The 21,167-nt window shown below is 38.3% G+C and overlaps 1 protein-coding gene across 6 annotated transcripts in view; it reads right to left on the bottom strand.

The window, feature by feature from the left end:
• ATF7IP (activating transcription factor 7 interacting protein) overlaps positions 1-21,167 on the bottom strand; it is a 105,781-nt gene that overhangs the window by 22,531 nt on the left and 62,083 nt on the right. For 5 of the 6 annotated variants that reach the window (XM_031049927.2, XM_031049923.2, XM_031049926.2 and 2 more), the window contains exons 3-10: positions 20,082-20,168; positions 15,721-15,866; positions 14,500-14,637; positions 12,558-12,623; positions 11,763-11,836; positions 10,706-10,794; positions 8,805-9,434; positions 7,161-7,228 (exon numbers count right to left, since the gene is read on the bottom strand). In XM_031049927.2, coding sequence (XP_030905787.1) covers positions 7,161-7,228; positions 8,805-9,434; positions 10,706-10,794; positions 11,763-11,836; positions 12,558-12,623; positions 14,500-14,637; positions 15,721-15,866; positions 20,082-20,168 — 1,298 coding nt within the window. The remainder of the gene's footprint in view (positions 1-7,160; positions 7,229-8,804; positions 9,435-10,705; positions 10,795-11,762; positions 11,837-12,557; positions 12,624-14,499; positions 14,638-15,720; positions 15,867-20,081; positions 20,169-21,167) is intronic. The other variant, XM_031049924.2, reaches the window with a different exon arrangement.

The following is a 21,167-nucleotide window of genomic DNA, read 5'->3' as shown; positions in this document are numbered from 1 at the left end:
CTTCAGAAATGCAATTCTAGGATCCGAGGCACTGGAATGGCCATTGGTAAAATTACCAGGACTGAGTAACAGCCCTTCAGTTTCTGTGTACGCAAGAAAAAGTTTCAGTTGAGAGACTAACACAAACACAGTAAGATGCCCCCTCCCACATCCCTGTGGGCATTCCTTTTGAAGCAAGAAACAGAAGGCAGCTGAAAAAGGAGAAGCAGTCATACAGCACAATCATATGCCCAAGCTGCTTACTGGAAACTTTCTCACCTAAACAGTATGCAACTATTAAGAGCTGTATAGTTCAGGATAACCAAAGAGATGCACCAGACTAAGACCACAACAAAGCCAAGAACATGTTCAATTTCAAAGCATCCTTCCAATACCACCAGGTACTTGACACTGTGCACAACAGAGCTCTTCCAGGGAAACAGAGAAAGTGAACATAGTGAATAACATTTACCTCCTAGATCTCCCATGCTGCAGATCACAGTACCTTACAGTGGGGATTAATTACTTAAATAGCAATAAAACAATACAAAAATTAACATACTGTTAGATATAATGTAAGGTACTGTGCCAACTTCATCAAAATAGAAAGCAATTAGGGTACTCCTTGAAGTAACAGCAGAGATTTCAAATTTAACGGGAAAAGGCACAGAAAACACAAGTTCTAGATTCACAGAACCAGGACAAAAGCTTCATTATGAAAATGAGATGCAAGCCTAAATATATGGATACATTATATCAACTTCCAGTCATTCTCTACTGTTTTCATAGTCATCTCCATCAATGGAAATGGAACTTAATCAATTACATGGCAGCCATTATTAAAAAAATTAATTTAGTTGGCTTAGTTAAGCCTAAGTGTTGGATTTTTTTCCCAATTGATATACTGCTATTTTTACAAAAAAAAGATCTAATTATAAAATTCAAGAGTGACAGCTGATAAGTGTCTTTCAACTTGTATTTGTTATGCTCAGATTTTTAAAGTTAATTTTAAATTATTACCAATTCTGTATTAAGTTTATAGCCAAAGTCTAAATTTAAGTTTAGACAAACTGTTCTTAACCTGTTTTTAAAAAAACAGAAATCTTGGTGTTTGAGGTTCACTGCTGATACTGCACTGAGGAGTCCAATTCACATCCATGATGTCCACCCAGCATAAGCTGTACTGCAATGAACAGGATTAAACTGAAATGTTATCTCACAATCTAAAAAAAAAAAAAAAAAAGAAGGGGGGGGGGGGGGAGGAAAATAAAAGGCGGGGGGAGAAGACACCCTGCTCCCATATTACTGTACACACAGCCAAAGTTACAAGAGCAGGAAAACACCATCCTATTTGCCTACTTCTGCTTTTCTAGAAAGCAAAAACATGTAGGAAAGATTAACACTCTGGGTAGGAAGGGGAACAGAAGAAAAAAAATTCAGTTCTGGAAGGTTAGAATTAATTGAAATATTAACAGAGAATTTAAGGAATACTGACCCCAGCTCTTGTGAAGCAATAATACTTTCAGTCCAAACCAGGAATGCTCTCCCATACAAAAATAAAAAGCCAGTAATACTGCATTTAGTAGCTTTGACGTATCAGGTTCGAACTGAAGGTAGTGAGAGGACATTGTCTAGTTGATGCCAACAGAATTACAATTTAACAGTAAGAAACCAAAAATACCCAGTTATGAGCTACAGAATGAAGCTAACACTAGAAGCCAAATGATAATTGAAAAGAATCAGAGACATGCCCAGATTGGCCAAGAGTCCCTTTTTCAATTTAAATTACCAACTAGAGTTGTGTGAAGATATGAAACAATATGTTGTCACAGTAAGTTACCTAGATGCCGTTCGGACCAGAGGAGGGCATGTGGTCAGTATGACCACAGTATGCAGCAAGAGGGAACAAAAAAGAATCATCTCCTTACAATACACTTTTCTTGTTTTTCTGGATAAATGTTCACCACAGTAGGCTGGAACAAGCAACTACCCCAGTCAAAACCAGGATTTTTTATTATTACTTTTTTTTTTTAAAATAAGGCATACCCATCATGGTGAAAGTTTACAGCAGATCTCTTCAAACAATAAACTAAATCTGCCAGTCTGGCTGAATTACAAATTCTATTAATCCTTAAGATTTGAAAATTTGTGTTGCTCTAATAAGAATAGAGTATGTTGCTGCACAGCTCTCCTTCAGTTTGAGAACTGCTTACTCTTTTTCTTCTTCCTAGCCATTAGAAATGATTATTATTTCAATTTGATTTACTCCAGACTGGACAAAATTGTAATCCTGGACCCACAATTTCCTTCCTCTCGTCATTGATGTCGTAAGTCAAGGCTGCAACTGAGGAAGAGTAGGACTGTGCAGAACTATGTTTTATATTAACAATTATATCTTATCAACTAGTTCAATCACTGTAACACCACCAAATAAAGTGACTGTGAACACAATACGTGAGATGAATATATGGCACTTCCAAAACCTTTTAACATGATCTATCAGAAAATTGAACACTTTGTGCTGGTCTTACAATTCAGAAAATTGATGCATTAAGTATGAATAACCTACCCAAGGCCACAAAGGTAAACATCATCAGCCAAGACAAAAACTCCAGAGGTCAGGCATCAAGTCCTCTGTTCAGGCTATAACAAAGTGATAAATCTTGTTCAATATTTGAAAGCCTTTCCCAGCAAGGAAGTTCTCCAAAGGATTAAGAATTCATCATGATCATTTTTTTACTTCAGCTGTGATTTTTCTCTATTTTGTCCACTGCTGAGCAATGAAGACACTACCAGTAAAGTCTTTAGTGTTACAAGACACGTGGTGTGGGTGTGCTTGTGTACACACACATATACAGAATTTCAAAAGAATAAACCATTTTTATTTCATTCCGCTAAAGCAAAACAGTTTTAAATGCTACACTGTTTCTTCTTCCAAAGTGGACCTACTATAATTTGTGATTTGATAACCAGTTTTCCATTTCAAGGATCTCTTGATTTGTCAGAATCTCTAACAAAAATAATGGCACAGAATCATGTAATAGTTTGGGTTGTAAGGAACCTTCGAAGGTCATCTAGTCCAATCCCTCTGCAAACACAGGGGCACAGAACAGTAAAGACAAACCATGAATTAGATTATCAAGTGTGATTCACTAAGAATGAACAATGAACAGCCCTCCTAGTTTTTAATTTTCATCTTTCATTAAAGAGCCTTTTAAACTACAATTTCATTTCTCTAACAAAATTAATATCCACTAACCTGAGAATTTCTAACCTGCAAAAATCACCAATGGAAAATGTATTAATAGTACCAGTTTATTATAGTGATCTACTCTGAAGAAGTTAAAACAATATTTGGGTAGGGTTTGGTGAAGAATAGGATGTGCTTTTTGTTAATTATATACTATACTGCCAAAAACTATACTGACCATACTGCAAAGACAATGTGAAATGTAATGCAAGGGGTGAGAAGGCATACAAAAAAAACCTCTCACAAGATAAGCACATACAGAGACAACACTTTAACTCTCATTACTTGCCATTTAAACAACAAGCCTATTCTCAGCTCTTTTGAGAGCATTTTCCCCACTTCATGCAAAACTGAAGTGATCCCAATTTTAATACAATTTGTATTAAGTACTGCCTTTGGAGAAAATAATGACCACAATCTTAGCCAGAAATATTAAACAGGAGAAGAAAAGAAAGCCCAGCAATACAAATACGTAGCTCACAGGGGAAAAAAAATCAATTTAGAAGAATAAAAAGAAAAAAAAAAGGCAGCACAATCCTCTGGTAGGTCCAATAACAATTTGAACAGAGAGACTGATAGCAGTCAAGCAATCTGAGGTGGTTTCATGCATATGTATGTATTTGTAGTGTATCTCTATTTCATTCAGCTTCTACTTTCTCTGTGTTCTTCAGTAATCAAGTATTTGATTTGTAAGATGCTACATTAGTGCCAGCAGACACAAAACTGTGTAATAAATACACTCTTCACAAAATAAAAAAGCCATGCACTTAGTGAAGAAAGCATTGCTCTTCAGCTAAGTGGAAATGAGTATCTCCTTTTAATTTTTTTTTCTTTTTAAATAACTCTGCCTAGCCATTTAGAGTCCCAGCTGCCACAAAGTCATACAAACTCCAAGCCCTGCTCCGTTTAAGTTTCTGTTCCATAGCTCACTTCAGAAGTGCGAACACGATACTTCTTGCTAAACTAGACTGTAAGAAATTTCCTTAGTAGATCAAGTGAAAAACCATATCCAATAATTCTTCAATTTCAGCAATTAACTTGAAATCAGTTCCATTACAGAAGCATCAAGTCATTGGTTCTTGTTTTATCACACCCTTTATAAAGACAGGTTTGTTACAACAGCCTTGAAGTGGACTGGCAGTTAGGTTCACACTGGCTGTGTTCTTGGAAAGAAACACTTTGGAAGAACTGTGGTTCAGCAGTATGGGGCTTTTGGAATTCAGAACTGGGTGGCCCTCTGGGACTAAAGTCACAGAGGTAGCACCAGGTGGCACCACAGATTTCTTAGGAAATAAAATTCTGCTTTTTTCTAGAACAACATGGTTTATAGAAGAAGTGGATGCACCAGATAGTGATTCTTTTATCACTTCATTTGGGATCTTACTATAAAGGTAATTGGAGGCATTATCCTCCATTACATCTGACCAAGCTCTGTAGCGAACTTCCGCAGCTCCCCAGTAGTGTCTAATAGCAGATTCAGAGCGATGGCCTGTCACTGCCATTATTTCTCTAGGCCCCAGTCCTGCTTCACACAGTAGCTGGATTGTGGTAGTTCGGAGAGAATGATTGGTGTATCGCTGAGAGAGCCTGGCTGCCACACTTATCCTGGGCATCATGGTACCTAAGTAGTTCACACCCATTGGTTCTCTTTTGTACCAGACAGGCTGTTCTTGCATTTGCTCTGCTGTTAACTTTAAAGGATGGAGGTAAAAGGCAGGGGGTTCTGGAGGCAACTTAGACAAATAAAGCTCCAATGAAAAAACAGGACAGTTTGGGTCCCCTGGCATATCATACATTTTACCCATTTTATGCGGATCTTCTCCATTTTTTCCTTTGCCAGGATACCTAAACATAGCGTATCGACGCCCGTTCTTGTCCTTCTCAACAACAAAAGCATCTGGAGCCAGATCTCTTAAAATTTCCCTCCCTCGTTTCGCAAAATGCAACTGCAAATCAAACCACACCTTGTTGACGAGTGCCAGTGGACTGTGCAATCCCAGCACACCAGATTCTTTAATCTTACGCAAGTCCTCAGGAGCTATAGGAGGATGGTGGTGAGTCTCATCCTTTCCCTGCATGCGCAGCATCTTCAGCACACTCACAAATACCATGTTTGCACTAGCAAACTCTTTGTCCTTCATTAAGCAAATCTGACGATTGTAAGGTGGCATTTTGAGATGCCGGTTTAAACCAGCACGCATTGACTTGTAGCTTGCCACACTGTAGGTATTTCCATCGTGATTCCTTATTGTGTAATAAAACTCTCTTAAGATATCATTGAGTTCACTTACTGGGACCAATTCAAAGCTAGGATCCTTGCCATTTTTGGCCAGCCATTGTTTTAATAGGTTAGCTGCCCAGCCAGTCTGCTTGTGGGTGTTTTTTATGCTCTTAGCATCCTCTTCCTCTTCCTCCAAGCCAAAGAGGACATCCTCGGGGAAGTTAAAATTCGTCTGTGCTTCTTTATTTTCTGATGAAGTCTCCTCCTGTTTCAACTGCTTTTCGAAACAATTGATCAAAGTTGTACCATCAAATATGCCACAAGTATACGGCATACAGCGAACTACTTTTTGATCTGAGAGCTGTGAAGTGCGGAGTAATATACAATATTTTGCATTTTACATAACAAAAAGCAGGTGGCATTAACTGAATTTTTCAAATGATATGGCATATCAATTCCATACTTCACTAGCCAATTAAAATGCATCAGGCCCTTCGTTATTAACCATGGCATTACACATGCTTTAACTGATTTGACTGAAAGCAAGCCTAGAAACATGTGCTATAACAGAATACTGAAAACCGGAAAGTATCATATGTCTTTTTTCCCTCCTCCTTTCTCACCTTCCATTGCTAAATACCACTCTCACGCACAATCTGTTTTTCCAAAATCTTTTCTGGGTTTCAGGCTCTACTAAAGAAGAAAATTTCCAAAATATACTGAAATATACTGAAAATTAAATCTTAATCTTAAAACCATACATCTGTCATCCATTCTGGTATTGAATTTCCTATGCCTCAAGTACTGACAAATGTTTTAATAGCTATAATCCACAGGTATCTTTGAAAAAATGAAGTACCAAACAACCATTCGTTATGAAATGCCTTAATAAATAGGTAGAGTGAGGCACACTATCTTTGCCAGACTATTTCTGCAATAGGTGAAAAACAGTCTTGTCTAGTATACTTTCTTCTTGCTGAATTGAACACAATTCAGATTTACCTGTACCTTGAAACAGTATTAAACGTGGAAATTTTTGCTAGACTAAATTAATTTTATTTCCCTTAACAAAATGACTTCAGGTTAACAACAATGTAGGTCTGAGGTACTTTGTAAAGTATCTGTACATGGAAAGAAAATTAATTATGAATAATTTTAAATATCTTAACTTTAACCTTTAAATTTCAAAGCTAATTCAACAAATTTTAGATGAGGAATCCAGAAATACTTCAAGTTCTCCTTTATCATGAAATAGTTATTCTTGAAGAAAGTTTCCTTGGATTTTTTTTACATATGGGAATGAAACACTAGAACTCCAATTCTTATTAGCTTCTGGGTTAGGATGGAAATGAGAGAGCTAAAGTAATTTAGAAAATATTTGTAGCTTTAAGCTCAAGTTACTCAAGACAAAAACGGAGCAGGGTTTCCTTTGTATGTTAGCTCTGTTTTATCAGACAATTTTTAGTGTGCTTCTGAATTACTAACTCATCTGTTTACCAAACTCCATCAAAAAACTTCTGAGATTATCAGAAGCAGATGCTCCAAGTAATACTCTGGATCAGAGGAACAACATTACAAATGGACAGAAACTAGAAAGGATGTCACAAAGAAAGAAACTAAAGTTGTTTCCTTATGAACAATAAAGGTAAAGAACTTTTCTCCTGTGGATTGTAACTTTAGAATTTTATATAGAAACAATCAATAACCTACCTGTGGTGTTCCCTCAGCAGTTCTCTTGTTTGCCGAAGTATCTGTTGGTGGCCTGCTTGTCTGGTTTTCTGAGGGGTCAAGAAATTGTTCATTTACAGTATCTAATCAGTACTAAATACTTCTATCGACTATACAAATTTGGTGGGAACATTCAAAACTGTTTGCTACTAAACATCTAGTACATGGCTATTTTACAGCTCTAATTTTCAATTTTAAGTATTCAAGCTTGATTACTGACATTTTTCAAAAGGAACAGAAGATACAGAAAAGCAAAATGGCACTTTCCAGCCTAAAAGCAGTGTATGTTCCCTTCCTTGGAAGTCTGACAATGTATCCAAAACATTTTGTGAACAATTCCCTTGCCTATTGAGGACAAAGAATAACTACAAGCTCTCCTCTCTCTGTATGTAAACTGACAAGATACTAAACTGAAAAGTTCTACAATTACTCAACATCTTTTGTACAAAAAATTGACTGAACCATGGATGGTTAGACAGAAAAATACATAACTGAGACAATTTGTGCAGGGAGACCAAGTATCTTTATTAGCTCAGTCAAATGTACATCTAAACTAACAACTTAAACAGAAGTTGCTTAAATATTTTATGTAAACACTTAAATCCAAATTCTCCATTCTCATTCCTTTTAATTTTAACCAGAGCTTATCAGCAATAGTGCTAGCCCAAAGCAGTGTTTCAATTCTGGTGAGAAAACTACTAGGGTATACACTAAGGCTATTTGAACTGCATAAAATGAGACATGTTTTTTTGACACGTAGGCCCTTTGGTCACTGTGCCTCATCTATCACAATCTTTTTATGTTGTGTTGTATCACTGTATTAGCTTTAAAGCTAAAAATCAATACAAGGCCTATAACTATCAAACTCTGTGGAAGGCATGTTTTAACATAGGTAATTTAGAGATGGGAAAATCAAATAAAACTAGTTCTGATGTCAAGCTCTACTTGAGTTAACCTAAACATTCTATTCTTCAAATGAGAAACTTGCTATAATTCTAACTCACAAATCTTGAGGACCTCTTAGAAAAAAAATTATAGCATGAAAAAGCAGAAGAGCAGAGAATCATCACAGCATGGCTGAAGATGAAGACAAAGTATTCTAAAACAGTTAATCTATATACTGTTTTTTGAACAGTATATATTAATGCAATATGAACACTGTGTTCAGAGACTTTACTTTAAATTCAATAAATGTAATACTCTGGGACTAGGTTAGTATTCAGTTGAGTTTTTCTTCCCCCAGATTTTGTTCACCTTTAAGTGTTATGAAAATTATACTTCATTTCTGTACGTTTTTGCTTAGATTATTTTGAGAGACTGTATTAAAAACAAATATTGAGTTGTTTATGGTAGGAGTTTCGGACTTCATGCTAGAAATTATATAAACAAAGCTCTAAATAAAACAAAGCTTACAGAGCCACACTGCTGACTCCTTCTAAGGAGAGATTGTTTTTAAAAATGGCTGGAAACACATTCATGACAGATACAATTTTGATTGTGACAGTTTCAACAGAAAGGCAACCCAGAAGCAGCATCTCAGTAAAATACACTAATAAATTTCCACCAGAGTGCAGTTTGGTGCTTCCCTTTTTGTCTTCCCAGTGTCAACATTCAAACATAACTTACCAACTCTGGGTGCTGTAACGGCAGGTGGTTCAGCAGGAGCTGTACTATTAAATGCAGAAAGGGGAATCTTCATCTGTAGGGGAGCTCGACTGCTAGTAGCATTATGAAGTCCTGAAGTACTCACTGTGGGCAAAGTCCTTGGGGCCTGGGCAACAGGATGTGCAGCAGAAACAGCCTGTAATGCCAACGTTGTGCCTATTGACCCAGCACTGGCTGGAGAGTTCCTCTGAGTACTAGGACTGGGCACAGATGGGCTGTTATTTGGTTTAGTTGGGTTAGTTGATGCCAAAGACACTGAAGTTTTGCTAAGGCTACCAACTGTAGAAGAGCTTTGTACAGATATAAACTCAACATTGCCTGACTGCTGGTTAGTGACCAAAGTTCCTGTGTGGCCTTGTAGGAGCTGAGGCTGGGATGACACTGCCACAGGTACATGCAAGATTACAGGCAAAGACTGCAACGAGACAGACACTGACTGAGTGCTGCCACTGGGCACTTGGTTGGTGCCTACAACAGTAGCTGTGTTAGCTGTGGGAAGAACTGTTGTTGTCAAATTGCTGGTAGAGGTCACTGGAGGCTTAGGATGTCCACTGACAAGTGCTGGAGGAGCAGCAAGACTGGAAGCTGGCACTACACAAAGAAAAAAAAAACAAAAAACAAACAAACAAAAAAAAAACAAACCCAACAAAATGTGAGTCTCTGAACCAAGTGGGAAGTTTCGCTCCAACACAGCAAATGAAAATGACTTATGATTAGTGTGGTGAGTCACTTGAACAGGTTTTCCAGAGAAGTTGTGAATGCCCTACCATTGCAAGTGTTAAAGTAAGGCTGGGCAGGACTTTGAGCAACCTGGTCTACAAAAACAGATGTCCTGGGCCATGGCAGAAGGGTTGGACTAGATGATCTTTAATTAACGGTCACTTCCAACCCAAATCATTCTATAAAAACTTCTTTTTTTTTGCCAAAAAATGCTATACTCTTTTTTTTCTGATGTACTCAATGGTCTACTTAAAGACACAATTAATAATGTGCTCCTGTTTGATAAGCTATATATAATAGAAAAAAAATAGGATCTACAAAGAACTGACACAAACAGGCTCAAAGAAAGCTCAAAAAATGAACTCTTGAAAACACATGAAATACAGTGTTTTAAACACTAGTTAGTATGACTGACTAACTTTGTATAGGAAGGACCTTGTATCCAGAAAATTCTACTGAAACCAAGAATGTGTCAGAGAAGACACTTTTGAGCAACAAAATTTCAGGATTAAATCACAAGAACAATACAATACAGGCATGATGCAATACAGAAAGTCAGTATATGCCTACTATGAAATGATTCAATGGAAAAGATTTAGTATTCAATATTAGCTAAACTATTTTTCAAACCAAGGATTACAATGAAGATAATTAATGGTAGATTTGATTCTATATTCTCTATAAAATTTTAATTAGAAACTAAAATTAACTTTACTCCCTTAAGAAATGGGTCTTATGACTTCCTTTAGTTTCCCGTTTAACTTCTGTAGTGATTAGGCAGAGGGTAAGATCAGCATCTTATGATCAAGTACAAAACACTGGCCCGTGAGCCATGTGTTTCACTTCTCAGCAGCTGAGAGACTGCAAGTTTTGCTGTCATACCCAGACTGCCATTTGCTGCAGCATGTAATTTACCCCCATGTTCTGGCTGGCCAAATCAATAATTTTTTCCCATTACTTGGTAAGCAGACTACATGAATGTAAACTGGGAATGTGATAAGGAGCTTAAAATAATGATTTTTGATATTAGAAAATAAGAAATCATAAATACCAATTTTGCTGTGTTCAGTTAGTTATTTAACGGAAAGCTAGAAAACTTTTAAGAAGAGAAGTGTGTTTGTAGTCCATAGACAGTTTCTCACCTGCATTCACAGGGGCTTGAAAAGTTGCTGGTGTGCTCTCCCCTGTATTCCTCTTTGTTTCCAGCATCTGCCTCACTGTGTTGGCATTTCTACAGAACAAAGTTTCAGTTAGCATTTCTCAATAAGCCACACTGGGTATAATTATGAATAGTACAGTGTAAAACCCTTATTTTACTGTCATTCTTTCCATTAAGATTTACTAAACCCATTTATTTTATGCTTCCATGCAAATTAGCTTTGAATATTCTACTTAAAAAATGCAGAATTATTTGTAAATTTTCAAGTGCTTGCACTACATTTGCCTTTCACCATGAGAATTTTCCCTTCATAGAATCACAAAATGGTTTTGGGTTGGAAAGGACTTTGAGATCATCTAGTTCCAACCCTCCTGCCATGGGCAGGGACACCTCACACTAGACCATGTCAACCAAGGCTCTTTCCAACCTGGTCTTGAACACTGCCAAGGATGGAGCATTCACAACTTCCTCAGGCAACCTGTTCCAGAGCCTCAGCACTCTCACAGTAAATAACTTGTTCCTTATATCTAACCTGAACTTCCCCTGTTTTAGTTTGAACCCATCACCCCTTGTCCTATCGCTACAGTCCCCAATCAAGAGTCCTTCTCCAGTATCTTTGTAGGCCCCCTTACTGGAAGGCTGCTATGAGGTCTCCACACAGTCATCTCTTCTCCAGGCTGGACAGCCCTAACTTTCTCAGCCTGCATTCATATGGTAGGTGACCAGCCCCCTTATCATCCTCATGATCTTCCCTTGAAATTAAACTTCCATTTTACACATTATATTTTAGCTGCTGAAACAACACTCATCTCTGTTCACCTAAGAATGGATTCAAAATTGTCCATTTATAACTTCTGTGAAAGAAAACCGGATTTTACAACAGAGGAATAATGAAGAAAATGGAAGAACACTAGCTAAAAAATACCAACAGAAAAACCCAGCAAAAAAACAAACTGAAAATACAAGGATTAATCATTACATTAGGTATTTCAAGTGTCCTACTTAATTTTTACATGGGCACAATGATGTGTTTTGCTTACCGATATATCACATTGGTTGTGTTTGCAGTGTCACTTGTTTTTGCTGAAGACAGAGGTGTATTTGGTGAAGTAGTCTACCGAAAAAAGAAACAAACAAAAAAAACCCCAACAAATGGAGGGGGAGGAGGGAGACGGTAAGGGGGAAGGAGAGAAACGTGATAGGAGAAGGAAGGGAAAGACATAATAAAATAACCGTAAGTCAGCTTGTAAACTTATGCTTTCATTACATTTCATTACACTTCATTTATATTTGTGTGAGATAGAAATTTTCTGGAACCAACACTGCAGGAGAACCTGACATGTTTTAAATCTCCCTAAGCCTCCTTGGTCCTCTCCTACATCCTCCCTTTTTTTTATGTCTCTTCCTTCAGATATTTATAGGATGAAAATAAGAACTTCTGGCAGAAAATTAATGGACTCCTAAGCTTCCACTTCTTCACAGTAATTAACCTAAAATATTTATTCCAGACACAGAAAAATGCTATTAATTGTACAGGGTGACAAACTGTACCCTTCTATTCCCAAAATCAGGGTACTGGGATTCATGCTTATTTACTTATTTACTGAAGTAAATTAATTACATACAGTTTAAGGTGTTTTCACACTACCTAAAGAACCTTCTGTATAAATCAGAATTACATAACAGCTAATAAAAGAATATTCTTTCATATCACTGCTTTTAACCAAACAAGACAAATCTACTTTGTGAGGTCACATCTTTCTGTATATAAAGTTTACTTTTTCAACACGAGGTTAAAGCTAAGACAGAAACAAACAAGCAAATCTAGTTCTTACTTCCTGTCTTTTCTTCAAGTCCTCCCTGGCTGCTCCAAACCGCTTTGTCAATCTAGCAATTTTAGCCTAAATGGGAAAAAGATGAAAACAAGCAAACAAACCCGTAAGTATCCTCCCCAAGAACCATCAAAGACGTTACATGAACTATAAGATACATAATTAAAACATGATATCTAAGGCTATATTCATACCAGAGGAAATTATTCCTCTGCTGAAACACAGTACAACTATTTTACTTAAGAGCAGCAAAAAGACACACGTGTATAAGTCAAGATCAAGACAAGTTACTGTCCTTTGTATTCAGAACTGTACAAACAGAACCCATCCTGCAAAGGCTCATGTGATATTCTGCACGAATGAAAGCAACTGAAAGCATCTGACTGTTTCAACATCTTAAGTTCCAACTGTATTGAAAAACGTACCCCATTTAATCTTTCATATTTTCATATCTATTCTTCCCCCACTTAGAATCATAGAATAGTTAAGGTTGGAAAGGACCTCAAGATCATCTAGTTCCAACCCCCCCCGCCATAGGCAGGGACATCCCACACTAAACCATATCACCCAAGGCTTCGTCCAACCTGGCCTTGAACTGGCCTTGAACTTTAACATATCACCCAAGGCTTTGTCCATCCCTGGCCAGGGATGGAGCATTCACAACCTCCTTGGGCAACCCATTCCAGTACCTCACCACCCTTACAGTAAAGAACTTCTTCCTCATACCCAATCTAAACCTCCACTATTTAAGTTTTAACCTGTTACCCCTTGTCCTATCACTACAGTCCCTAATGAATAGTCCCTCCCCAGCATCCCTGTAGGCCCCCTTCAGATACTGGAAGGCTGCTATGAGGTCTCCACGCAGCCTTCTCTTCTCCAGGCTAAAAAGCCCAAACTTTCTCAGCCTGTCTTCATATAGGAGGTGCTCCAGCCCCCTTGATCATCCTCGTGGCCCTCCTCTGGACTTGTTCTAACAGTTCCATGTCCTTTTTATGTTGAGGACACCAGAACTGCACACAATACTCCAAGTGAGGTCTCACGAGAGCAGAGTAGAGAGGCAGGATCACCTCCTTCGACCTGCTGGTCACGCTTCTTCTGATGCAGCCCAGAATACGGTTGGGTTTCTGGGCTGTAAGCGCACATTGCTGGCTCATGTTCATTTTCTCATTAACCAACACCCCCAAGTCCTCCTCTGTAGAGCTCCTCTGAATTTCCTTTTTGCCCAACCTGTAGCTGTGCCTGGAATTGCTCCCACCCAGGTGTAGGACCTTGCACTTGGCATCGTTAAAACTTCATGAGGTTGGCATCAGCCCACCTCACAAGCATGTCAAGGTACCTCTGGATGGCATTCCTTCCCTCCAGCATATCAACTGCACCACACAGCTTGGTGTCACTGGCAAACATGCTGAGGGCGTGCTCAATCCCACTGTCCACGTCACCGACAAAGGTGTTAAACAAGAGCAGTCCCAACATCGATCCCTGAAGGACATTACTTGTTACTGGTTTCCAGCTGGACATTGAACTGCTGACCCCAATTGTTTGCATGCTACCGTCCTCTCCTATCTGCTACTTTCCCGATTTTAAGCAAATTTCTGGTTTTAAGCAAATTTCTGGTTTTATAGAGGTATAAGGTATTAACACTTATTTGAAGAATTTCTAAATGGAACAGAAGAGTGGAAAAGCAGTTTAGTAACAGTTTGCCAGAAAGAATATTTGCTTTGGATTTTTTTTTATGATTAATTGGTTGCTTTCTCCTTTCTGAGTAGGGAAATAGAATTTTACAATTCAAAAGCAACATTAGTATTTGCTTCTTCCCCCCACCCCTATCTCTCTGTGGAGTCAAAATGACTTCCCTATTGACAACTACAGGAGACTTACTACAAAATGCTGAGGAACTTAGTTTTAAGTTTGACTACAGTATACAGTCCAACACACACACACTCACCTGTAGTTCGGTAAGCACCGTTTTATGCCTTTTGCTACATTCTACTTTCTCTATTCGGGTTCTCAAGTCTGCCAAAGTCTTGTCAAACACAGCACACTGTAAAGCAGTAAATTTTTCATCTAATAGTCTCTGGACAACCTGCAAAGTTATTATAATAAAGAAAGAAGAAAGTAACAATGCAATCCCAGAATTTGGGAGACCATCTATAAAAATACTTTTAATTCTTAACAAGTACCCTGCTACAAACAGAACAATGACAACAGTTGTGCCATACAAATCCAATAAATCTGTAGTTACTAGTAAGCATATGCTTGCACAGCTAAGAAATGTTTCTACATATATTTTGGCAAAAACAACTGATCCTTCTTTGCCATCAATTCAATAAGTTAACTGCAGCACAATGCATATAAAACCTATGCACATAAAAAGAACCTTAACAAGAGAAGATATTTTCATAAACTGCTGTGTTTACACAAGACTGATTTTTCCCATTACTCTTCTGTTTTGAGAGGGACACTGGCACTCTAACAGAAACTAATGCCATGCAACAAAACTCCATTTCTGAGATGCATTTTCCCTAGCAAAAATGCTATGTTAGGTTTTTATCAGAAGCTAAAAATGGGAAGAGAGACTGATTTCCATAAAGTTTACCTGATGCACTTATTTATTTTTTTTCTCCCTCCCATACCTACTGCAGTGCCAAAAAATTCCTTAGGAAACAAAATAAACATGGTTTGGTTTTCTGCATCCTACATTAATGAAGTTACAACATGCATTAATAACTAATGGAAGAAGGACACAAAGTTTCTTCCTTCAAGACCATAGGCTTCTTTACATACTAATGATGCAAACAAGCAGTTAACAGCTCTATAAAAATCTGCAAGACACAATGTTGACTGCACTCTTGTTTGGAAACAGAGTGGTTTTAAAGCTAGGCACACAATAAAGTGCAGCACACAGAAACCTTTACCACACTGAAATCTATCTTTTTCTAAGATGAAGTTTAAGAGTTTAAATATTACACACATTTCAAATGTAATTCTTGCTGCACAGTTTTCAAATAATATTTAGTCTCTTACAAGTAGGGCTATATAGGACTCCATATGTATGAAGACACCTTTGTTACTTGAATTATGTCAAATTTTCAACTGCAGAAAAAGTGTTGGAGGGGAGAGGGGGTGGGAAGCAGATGCGTTTGCCATCTCTACACCTCCATTCTACCTTTTGTAATTTTTGGTCAACATCCTGTCTGGCTGTAATTTTTACTTGGAGCTCTGCTTCATAATCTTCTGTCATGTATCGACGACGTTTAGAATGAATGCTATCCATGTCCTCAGATCTGGAACGCTTTCTCCTTGAAACTTCACCTGGAACAATAAGATACAACTAATTGTGAGGAACCTTTCAAAAAACAGGTATATGCAGAATGCTATGATTATTAGGAAGCTTATTTGTCCCCAGTTCAAGCTTTTCCATCCAAAACCTGTAAGAATGCTTCTAGAAAACCAAGATGTTTGATGAAATCAAAGCATTACAGCTGTCCCTTGGGTCTTTGTACACTGGCCTTCCTGTGAGTTCCACTTTGCGACTCACCACCAAACTATTGCCTCAAATGCAAAATGGCTCTAATACCACGATTCCCTTCTTCAGAACTTGCCTCCAGTTCCTCCTGCTCCTATCACGACCATTCTGTAATGAAACATGGCTTCCCAGAAACAAAACACTCTTCTGCAAAAAGAATCCTCTCCTCAGGATTCCAGCTAAAAAAACCTACATTTGATCCTACCTGTGTCAGCAATAAACTTTTTTCCACACCTGCCATAAAAGTTTACCCTGCATCTCCAGTCCCTGACTGAAAATAACATTCAACCCTTTTTTCTTACTTCTTGGGTAAGAAGGAAAGAAAAAATGCAACAAAAGAAAAGGCTCATATCAAAGCTGTATTATAAAAGTAATTTCCATCACAGCAATGAAGCACAAAAGAGACCTCATTAACTCCTCCACCTCCTGACACTGTTATTAAGCCTATGGAAATTATGAGGAAAGGAAGTTACAGAGCATACTGGGGGTACCTGACTGCTATCAAAATACCAAAGACCATAGCTCCCAACCCTTCCACCCCAAACCTGAGGATGATAAAGACAGAATTAGTAGTACAACAATGAAGACTCACTGGAGACTGAAAGAGCATAACAAATAGTTACTTTCCACTGCCATAATTTTTTTTCTTTACTTGTATTACATATACTCTGAGTCATATTTCTAACTTTTTCTTTTAGTCTAGATTTTTTGATGGTTAAATTTTGTTAGTTCCAGTCTGATCTGATTTTTATTTAACTGCACTAGAAAAGCATTAATGTGCTAAAAATGATTAAAAAATCTGCATGTCAACATTTTTGTGAAAGCATAGGGCCCCAAAGTTTAGGTAAGTTTTGTAGTGCCACAGGGCGGTGCTTCATAAATATTTGCAGGATGCTGAGTATTTGCAAGCACTATAAATGTCTAAGGTATGAGTTTTTAATATTTTTTTTATTTTTTCCCTTCACTTTCCACTATTCCATGTCATTACAGAAAAGAGCTACATCTACATCTTTCTTTCATCCATCAGAAAAAACTTGTAGAAATAGAAAAGAAAAACTAAATAGTTACAACACTATGCCCAGACTACTGAAGGCAAGTTTATTAGGCTCTTCCATGCAACTCTTTTCTACTCCCAGTCTCTCTAGAAAAGTCTTAATTCTGAATGGTACAAGTAATTTGTAACATCAAAGAGCTACTTACATATATAAGGGAACATGTTTAATATTCAGGTAACTTGTCCTGAAGCAGATGCTCTATCTGATCTTACTGCAGTTAAGATTCTCTTTAGAGAGATTCAGGATGTTTGCTGCTAGAGGAAAGGATATCTGAAGGAGGCTGTGACTTCTAGGAAATCCCAGCAAATTCTAATGAGCTGTGTCAAGTCTTCTTGGTCAGAGGGTGCTTTGTGCTTGTGTCCCAGCTGATTCCTTATGGAGACTCAAACACCCTTTCAGCAGGTTTGAGACACACACCTTTATTACTGCTGAGCCTTGAGTGCAGCTCCCAATGAGCAGCTAACATAGGACGTCATACAGCAGGGTGCACAGGGTCCCTGCATTCAGTAATGGTGGTTATGTGCCACACAGTGTGGTTTCCAGCAGCCACTGGAACAACTCTCACAGTAAAATCAGAGCCTCCACCTAGACTGATCTATTTTGGGGAAGATTAGGCTTTGCAAGTCTTGGGCTGCAGAGCTTATCTAGGGCCTCCCAGTTTGGCTGAAGTTATGGCAGAGGAAGATGAGCTTCCTGGCTACAGACATTGCAAGTAGTGAGAAACCTGCATTGCCAAGCCTATGGGGCTATGGGAGGCAGTCAGGGCATGGCACAGAATCAAAAATCATGAGATTGACTGGATATGCTCCAAGACCTTGAGCCTCAAGAACTGCAACCCCTAGCTGTACCAAAGAAAGTAGTCAGAGTCTGAGCTTATTAACATGGGAAATGGAGACTCCTGTAATTACAAAGGCTGGAAACACCAAGACAGCAGCTCCTGCTCTGCCTTATGGATGCAAAGGACAATGACACATTTGGTTCAAGTGACCTCATAACAGATACGTGACTGGGAGCTGTGCCCAGTGAAAAGACTGAACTGGCTAAGCCTGAGCTATGCTGTGGCACTGCATATTAGCAGCAAGTGACTCCCTGCCTGCAGGAGATGGAGGCCTCCAATGTGCAAGGGACAGGTGACCTGTGAGAAAGATAAAGGCACTATGTGGGTAGGAATGGCATTAGGAAAGCCAAAGCTCATTTTAAGCTGAATCCGGTAAGGAACATGAAGGGCAAAAAGAGGGTTTCTAATAGTACACCAGCAGCAAAAGAAAAAATGGGGACAATATGTCCCCCCTGCTGGATGAGGCACAGGCGCAAGTGACAAAGGACACAGAAAAAGCCCAGGTGCTGAATGACTTCTTTGCCTCAGACTCCAGTGATGTTTGCCTTCAGCAATGCCATCTCCCTGAGACCACTGGGACTGGCTGGAGCAAAGGCAGACAACAAACTGGACGTACACAAGTCCACCCAAACCAGAGGGATGTACTCATAAGTGCTGAGAGACGTGAGATGACTGCAAAGCCATTCACAACCTCTGGAAGGTCATGGCAATAGCAGAAGGTTCTTGAGGACAGAAGTGACATTTACTTTCTTCTAATCTTCAAGAAAGGCAAGGACGCAGAGAACTAGAGGAAGGCCAGCCTCACCACAATCCCTGGGAACATGATGGAGCAAATAATTCCAGAAACCATCTCTAAACACATTAAGGTAACGGTGATGGCGAATAGTCAGAATGGGCTTGTCTAGAGGAAATCATTCTTCGTCAGCCTGACAGTCTTTTATAATGAGACAACTGGCTTGGTGGATGAGGTAACAGCAGTGGATGCTATTTCTCTTGTCTTTAGCAGTGCTTCTGACACCCAAAACATCCTCAGAGACAAACTCACAATGTATGGCCTAGATAAATGGACTGGTTCAACTGCAGCTATGATTAGTGGCACAAAGTCCAGTTGGAGCTCATTGCTAGTAATGTACACCAGCAGATTATACTGGTAATAATACTAACATCTTCATAAATGACTTAAGATAATGGGATAGAAGGCATCCTCAACAATTTGCAGACGATACAAAACTGGAAGGAGTGGTTGCTATGTTAAATGGTTATGCTGCCATTCAGTGTCACCTTGACAAGCTGGAAGAATAGGCAAACAGGAACCTCATTAAGTTCAACAAAAGGAAATGCAAAGTCCTAGAGATGGGTAGGAATAACCCATGTACTAGTACAGGCTGGGAATTGACTGCCTGGAAAACTGCTTTGCAGAAAAGGCCCTTGTGGTCTCCATGTACACCAAGTTGAACGTGAGCCAGCAATGCATGCTGTTGGCAAAAAAAGACAGCAAGATCCTTGGCTGAGTAAGGAAAAGTATCGTCAGCAGGTCAATGGAGGTAATTATTCCACTCTAAGCAGTGCTATGAGACTAAATTGAGTCCTGTGTGCAATTCCAGGCTTCTAGATACAAGAAAGATGTGAGCATACTGGAGCTTAGCGTAGGGCCACCAAGATATTTTATGGACATGCATGTGAGGAAATGATAGCTGGCATTGTTCAACTGGAGAAGGCAGTTAGGGAAGATTTTATAATGTGTGTAAATTACCTGATGGGTGGAGAGTGAAAAAAGACAGAGCAAGACTCTTAGTGAGTACCTGTGAAAGGATGAGAGAAATGGATGCAAATTGAAATACAGGAAATTCCACTCAAATGTATGAAAACATCTTTACTGTGAGAGTGGTCAAACACTGGAAGGGGATCTCTAAAAAGCTTTGGAGTTACCATCTGTGAAAATACTCAAAATCTGCCTAGACATGGTTCTGACCAAACTGCTATACTTGACCTGGTTTTGAGTAGAGGGTCTGGAGTAGATAATCTCTAAAGGTCACTTCCAAACCTCAATGATTCTGTGCTTTTAACATGAGCCAGCAGCAAAGAATAATAGCTTTAACACTGCGTACTTCTTTCAGTGTGTTTCTCCTCTTCCTTGTGGGCCTCCTCTTCTTTATCCTCCTTACTTTCCTTTCCTGTCTCTTTTTCCACCTCTTCTACAAATGGAAGACAAAACCACATGTATTAGTTATGCTGACTTACAAAAGTCTCATAGAGTCCTGTATTTTGACTAGTGAACTTAGAATACTTCTGAAAAATCATGCTGGGAAAGGTGAAATAAGTATGACACAGGGAATGCAGAAATTAAAAAACAGAATATTGTTCTTCAGAGCAAAAATTTGAACTACCACACAATGAAACAATTAATTTTTAATGCAGTTAAAGTACTCAATAAACAGTTTCAGTTTATTTTTTGCCTAGGAAAAAAGTATTAAAAATTCAGTAACAAAATACCAATATACTCTATTTACAACTGGCAATTTTACCAATTAACCTTATGGTAGAACAGGCTGAGATTCTTTGTTTCTTAATAAATCTGAATTTTTATTTAAAGTGGTTTTCCTAATACAAAGTGTCACAAGTTAAGACTAATCATTTAAAAACATACAATTTAGGAAATTCTGAAAGGAAGAAATATCAGAAGTATCACCCCCAAAGCCACACAGGCTAAAATGAAAATTGTTAATACTTCATGAAAACTTTACTATATGTTCCACGAATTTCCATTATGTGTTTCATATATGTGGTATTTGTTACCTTCTGTGCTTGCCAGATACAAATAAATCTAGAACCTTGAAGATGACATGAAAATCTATCCAGAATATAACAAGTCAGCACTGTTATTCCTATCTTGATCTGTACAGTTTCCTGTTTTAATTTTCTTATTCACAAAGATATGCTTGATATTCTCTTAACACTGTATTTTGTTTCTATAATGAAGAATTTTTTTTTTTTTACATTTACACAAATCACCTAAGAAATCAGAAAAAAAGGAGTCAGAAACCCCTAAACTGAAATGATATTTTTCTTTTTGTTAATTTATGCAAGAAATAATCATAGAATAGCTGGAAAGGACCTTAAGATTATCTAGCTCCAAGACCCCCTACTATGAGCAGGGGCACCTCATACTAAACCATGTCACTCAAGACTCTGTC

This window comes from Melopsittacus undulatus, chromosome 5, assembly GCF_012275295.1.
Source record: "Melopsittacus undulatus isolate bMelUnd1 chromosome 5, bMelUnd1.mat.Z, whole genome shotgun sequence".
NCBI lineage: Eukaryota > Metazoa > Chordata > Aves > Psittaciformes > Psittaculidae > Melopsittacus > Melopsittacus undulatus.
Note: the sequence above shows the minus strand (reverse complement) of the source record. Positions and strands in the feature narration are given on the sequence as shown.